Source organism: Gavialis gangeticus, unplaced genomic scaffold, assembly GCF_001723915.1.
Source record: "Gavialis gangeticus isolate Ggan-Ray unplaced genomic scaffold, GavGan_comp1, whole genome shotgun sequence".
In the NCBI taxonomy this organism is placed as follows: domain Eukaryota; kingdom Metazoa; phylum Chordata; order Crocodylia; family Gavialidae; genus Gavialis; species Gavialis gangeticus.
Window position 1 is genome coordinate 15164416 of NW_017729002.1, and position 6413 is coordinate 15170828.

The window sequence follows — 6413 nt, forward strand, 5'->3', positions numbered from 1 at the left end:
GACCTACTAGTGCCTGGGCCCTGCATAAGAAAACGGAGGTGAAGAATTGGTTAAAGAGGTCTGCTTTCTCCTCTGGCACAACCACCAGATTGCCCAGAGAATCTTGCAGGGGCCCCACATTTTCCGGTGCTTTCTTCATCCTCCCTATATATTTGAAAAAGGACTTTTTATTATCTTTGATCTTGGAATATAGTACTAACTCTATGTCCGTCTTAGCTTTCCTGACAGCCTCCCTACAGGCCCGAGCAGAGGACGTATACTCCTCTTTGGAAATAGCAATCCCCTTCCACCGGTTGTACACCGCCTTTTTGACAATTAGGCATTCCCGGACACCCTTGGTGAGCCAGGGAGGCTTTCGGGCACTCTTGCCCCCCTTGCTTCTTGTTGGGATGGTCACCCCTTGGGCCCTGAGTATCGTTTCCTTAAGGAACGAACTACTCGTTCTTGTGAAATGTCACTGTAGTTCAAAAAATAACATGTCCCATCAGGAAATGTACTTCATGGCTGTTTGCAGACATTAAAAAATACTCCAAACAAAACAAAACAAACTTTACCAGAAGAAGCAATACATTACTTTGACCTGGCTCCACAGCATCTGTCTAGATTGGGCACTTCAGGGGGGCTTTTTAGCACTTTTTTCTAATAGCTGATTCAATCAGCTATTACATAAAGGTGCCAAAAACCCCCACTAAAGCACCCAGTCTATACAGACATTGGACGAGCCAGGTCCAACTAATGATTCCAACAATTGCATATCATGCCATGCCTGAGCTCCCCCCTGCACCGGCAAAATGAAACTGGGGTCCCTGACAATTGTCAGTTGGGGCCAGGAACCAAACCCATCCCCAGTCCCAGCCAACAATCAACAGCTTGCCAAAACCCTGGCTGGGCGGGGCACAGGGCCCATGGGATCGGGCTGCAACAGCCTGATCCTGGTGACCCTATGTGCCAGGGATGAGTAAAAACCCATGTGCCACTCATCTGGTCCCTCTGTGCCCTGGGAGCTTTATAACTCCCAGGGCACAGAGGGCCCAGCATTGAGCTGCCATAGCTTGATGCCAGGCTCCCTGTGCATTGGAAGTAAAAAAAAACCCATATGCCACTCGGCTGAGTAGTATGTGGGGTTTGGGCAGGTCCCGGTTGATGGGAGTCCAACAGTTGGCTGCTGCAACCAAATGCCAGTGTCTCTGTGTGCCAGGAACTGTAAAACCTGGTGCACTGTCCAGCTCAGAGGCACCTGAGGTTTTGACAGGTGTGTGGTAACACATGATACAAATGAGCCCCAAAGTTATTCCACTTTATATGCAGAATAACTTTGTGGCTCATTTACTTTATTATCACACCTTAAATTGACTTGCACATGTTGCCAAGTTACTATCTAAGGTGTGTCAAAATTCCTGACTATTAGCAATGGAAAGTTTTGTGGGGGGGGTTTCTTTTTGGAATGCCTATGAATTTAAAATGTAATTCTTTGTTTTAAAATACAGTCATCAACTACGCATTGGGATCCATTTGTAGGCTAGTCTAATGAGCATTTTAGTTATAACCTGGCTACTTCATCTGTACAAAGCATTTTGCCTTATAGCTCATGCATTTTATAAGTGGATTCCTCATTTCTGCATCCATCCAGGCAGCTGTCATCCTTCAGTTATTTTTTGTATCCTCAGCATGCTGCTTGCTTTGTTTTGAGATGTTTTAATTTTTTTATTTGAGAAAACCCCACAATCTTCTCCACAGGTAGTCAAGCAGTTTTTCCATTTTCTATTGCTTGTTTCATGTGCTCATTAATCTGTTTGACTGAATATATCCCGTAACTATTTTATCCAGTATGCTTTGCTGTGACACCTTATTAAGCATTCTTTGGAAGCTATACTTACAAACTGATTGCTTCATTTCATTTGTCAGCTGTTAAAGGGAACTTGCAACAGTTTTATGAGGACCCACCTGCTCTGAAATAGAATAGAACTACTTTTCAATGAACTCCATCTATAAATTTCATGTTTTCATTTCTGATATAGTCAGAAACTTACTGTTGTTTGGAACAAGCCTAAATGTTGTGTGCCACGAGTGTGGTAGGGAACCAGGCCTCAGATTTCTCTTCTCTTTATGTTGCCTGCAGGAGGAAGAAGGTGAGGATGCAGATCTCTCTTCTGGTCCTTCAGTTATTAGCCACAAGCTGCCTTCCACCCAGACCATGCATCACTTCACACCTCGTTACTCTGAGATGAGCTGTGCTGGGATGCAGATGAGAGATGCCCATGAAGAGAACCCAGAAAGCATTCTTGATGAACATGTACAGCGCGTCATGAAAACCCCAGGCTGTCAGTCCCCAGGGCCTGGTCGCCATTCCCCCAAGCCTCGATCCCCAGAGAGCAGTCATGCTGGCAAGATGCCTGGCATGCCAGGGACAATACCTCCAGGACATGGCAAGCACACCACAAAATCAGGAATGAAACTTGATGCAGCTAACTTGTACCACCATAAGCATGTCTACCACCACATCCATCACCACAGTATGATGAAACCAAAAGAGCAGATCGAGGCTGAGGCTACCCAGAGAGTACAGAACAGCTTTGCTTGGAACGTAGATTCACATAACTATGCAACAAAATCACGGAACTACAATGAAAGCATGGTCATGGCACCCAACCCCATGGAATCACTAGGCTACAGGTGAGCAGGCACACCTGTGAAAGTCCTGAGCTGTTGCTTTGTAACAATTTTATTTGCATTGTGCAAGTCACTGTATAAATGAAGTGTGGCCCCTGTTTCTAAGAGAGGTGTATAACATTCTGGCATCCCTATGGGCTGCTGCTTACCATAGGAGCCCATACTAGGACACAGCTTGAATGCCTCTCATCTATTTGGCAGATCTTTTCCCTTCAGAAGTGGCTTTTTGCAGTTGTGCATGCCTTTACCATCTCTATGATATATCCATAGAAAAGCTTCCTCTGAAATTGGTCTGCACCTTCAGCAGTTATGATATGTGGTAGTCTCCTGCTCTTCATTGTGCTGTAAGTGTATAAAAGCTGTAGATGGGACTTCTTTCTGCATGCTGTATCACTGCCACTAAACTGAAGGTTGAATTTTCAGGGACTTATTACCATTTTTCTGGGTTTAATGAGAGCGTGTAAACACCATTTTTAGTGCAGGACCCAAGGTTTACCTTGCTCTACACACTGAAATAACTAAGATTAGCTGGACTGGCTTGCCCACCCTCCAACAACCAAGGTTCAGTCTTGATTGCGCCTCAAAGATGGAGACCACTTCCTGAAGAAGATCATTGCTGTGTTTCTGTAGCTGCGTTCAAATCCTTCCTTTTCTATTTTCTCCCACCCATCTGTGTGCTTATCTGACAGAGAAGAAGCAGCAGTGAGAGTTTGGTTCTGCTCTTTTGCACCAGGTTTCATTTGTTGATTTATTAAATTATGTCTTGGTTATGCCATCCAGATCTCTTTTTGTCCATGGCTGGTGGTTGCTCAGTAACATCTTTAATAACAACTGTCAGTGATACCTTTTTGTGTGTGACTTAAGGGAGGCACGACTGTAAGGGATATTCTAAGAATTCTGAGTTAAGCTCCAGGTTACTAGAGACTTCAGGGCAGGTCAAGCCATCTGAGTGGGACTGGGGAAGTCAGACTTTCCCCACCATGGAATGGGAAAGAAGAGCAGCCTAAGTTCTTTTGTGAAGAGAAGAGGAAGCAGAGAGGCTGGAATGGCTACATGTTTCCCAAAAGGAATGAGAAAAGAGGAGTGGAGCTGCCCTTTAAAGGGGAAAAAAGGAGATACCCTAAAGCCAGAAGGTTTACACAGGGCATCCAGGTAAAAACAGAAGAATCCAGCAAGGATGAGTAGGGTTCCCAGACTCTAGTCTTTAAATGAGACTATTACAGAAGGCCTACAGTGTCCTCAAAGCATGAGTTGAGAGCTTGTGGAGATGAGGAGCAAGCCCCCTCTAAACTATTTTGCAGCCTGGTTTGAGGCATGAGGTATTGGCCACAGTGGGCGCATCTACCTGAGATATTTACTGCAGTTGCCTAATAAGCTCGGTAGTCAGTGCCTCAGCATCTACGTATGTGGCCCTATTAAGCCACAGGAAACTAATAAATTCTGCAGTAGGTTAGTACTTGTAAATATAAGTACTATCCTGTAAATATAAGTACTGTTCTGCTGCATAGTTTTTTCATGCACAGCATGTGTAGACAGTTACCAGCTGGCTGGGGCACAAGGGTGCTTCAGTGCGGGAGCTGCCTGCCAGCTAGCTCCACACTAGAGCAACCTTCTGTCCCAGCCAGCCCCCCTGCAGCATGTTGAGCCACGTCAAAGCAGCCCTGGGCTGCTCTGACGTGGCTCAACATGCAGCAGTTCCAGGCACACATGTAAATGTAGAGCCTGGGAGCAATAAATTCTGGTGTGACATGCACTGGAGTTTATAGCTGTGCATTAATATGCATGTGTAGGTGCACCCAGTGTGAGGTAAAACACTGAGCATGAGAGCCTGGCACACAAGGGCTCAGACTGTGGGCTCAGCCTGTTTTTGGGTGGCAAACAGAAGGAACAGTGTGGCCTGATCTGAAATGGCAAACCTTGTGTTATGATGTTCTAACACCAGACAGGGTGGATGACTGAAGAATGAGCTAGGTTTGGAGTTTAGCCCAGGCCCTCATTCCTTTGCCAAACATCTAAGAGTTTGTCAGGGCATGCATCATACTGCTGTGCTCCTTTCAACAAGGGAGAAGTTCCCTGGCAGTGTCCAGTGTAAGATGTATTAGAAGTATGGCACACTCAGCCTTAGCAGGTTTCAGCACAAATAGTATGAAACAAAGTCTTCTCTTTGATCTAAACTACTGTGATTGTGTCACAGCAGAAATTTGACTGTGTCAGCAGGACATTCCCACGCTGTGCTTTGTGAGCCTCTGAAAAGCAGTTCAAATGTCAGGGCTTTAATCCAGGCTGTGGAGTTGTAATCTGAATATATCTAGAAAGTACAAGTGTCCATAATCAGATAGTTCTCTGCTGTTAGCATACAGACAAGTAGCTAATATCTCAAAGCCTTGTTCTTTCAGTGGGAAAGCAAGTCTACTTTCAAAAAGAAATGTCAAGAAGACTGATTCAGGGAAAAGTGATGGTGCCAGCTATGAGATGCCAGGATCTCCTGAAGATGCTGAGAGGAACCAGAAAATCCTACAGTGGATCATAGAAGGAGAGAAGGAGATCAGCAGGCATAAGAAAGCAAACCATGGGTAAGGGTTAAGTAACATCTTGCATTGTCTCTCCTATGTCAAGCAAGCATCCTTTGGTGGCGCAACTAATTGTATCATTTTTGAAGGCTGTGTGGAGATGAATCAAAATACCCAGTTGTGAGAGCTTGGCTTTTAGAGACCTGAATATTGATTGGGCATCTTCAGTGGTAATAATCTGTATCTGTACTGAGGTGCAAAAAGTTATTTGCTGGCTTAGAGGTTTGGTTTTACAGTTGATGGGCAGGCATGGCTGGTGAACTCAGACTGGTGGGGCAGGTGAAGTGGCACATGGCGGGAAGACAGGGGTTTGTAGCCAGCCAGAAGTGGGATGGTTTGTAGCCTCCCCGCTCCCAGCCGGAGTGCCTGGCTGGCTGCAAGCGCCCCTCCCCTCCACTTCTCCTGGCCTGCTGCAAACTGCCCCCCCACACACACTTTTGAGGGACACTCTACCCGCTCCGCCAGTCTGAGTTCACCTGCTCCGCCAGTCTGAGTTCACCAGCTGCGCCTCCAAAGTTAACTGACAGCTGCATTTAGTTCTGTGCCTCCTGTCATTCCAGGACCTTTATCCTGTCAGGAGCTGCAGCCCTGTAAGATATTTATCCCTTTAAAAGGTAGACAGAAAAGCTACTTTCTCAAAAGGCCCTTTCCAAGTTGGCAAATCTGCTTCCTCTGTGATGTATGTTCTGAATTGTCTCCTTAGCTTTCTGATTAAAAATCAGCCTTTGCTGTTCCTGCTGAACGAGCAGCAATGGCAGAAAGATGTGGTTCTAGCCTAGCTGTGCATCAGCAACAGAATTATTAACTACATTCTTATTGCAAAATTTTTCCTACTGTGTGAAGCACAAATCAGTAGTCTGACCCTCTTGTCCTCCATGTGGCCAACCTATACCATGCCCTCACAGTACTGGATTAGATGCTCTTGGCATTCCCTGTGCATGCAAGGGGATTCCAGCAATTGGCTTTTGTTCTACCAGTAAAATCTTTACTACCTTTTTTTAACCTCCCTTTTATTGCCCTCCATCAATGTTGACCTTGTGAAGGAACACCTTGAGAGGTTGGACACCTTCAAGTCATCCATCCTGACAATCTACACCCAAGGGTACTCAAGGAGCTGACTAGCATCATAGCTCAGCCTCTGGCACGGATCTTCAAGAACTCCTGGTGCTCTGG

General features: G+C 45.7%; 1 protein-coding gene across 1 annotated transcript in view; it reads left to right on the forward strand.

Moving 5' to 3' along the window:
* Positions 1-6413, forward strand: part of AXIN1 (axin 1) — a gene marked incomplete at its 5' end in the record, with an annotated part of 122101 nt that overhangs the window by 97290 nt on the left and 18398 nt on the right. The window contains 2 exons of the mRNA XM_019507389.1: positions 2120-2673; positions 5067-5243. Of these exons, the coding sequence (XP_019362934.1) occupies positions 2120-2673; positions 5067-5243 (731 nt within the window). The remainder of the gene's footprint in view (positions 1-2119; positions 2674-5066; positions 5244-6413) is intronic.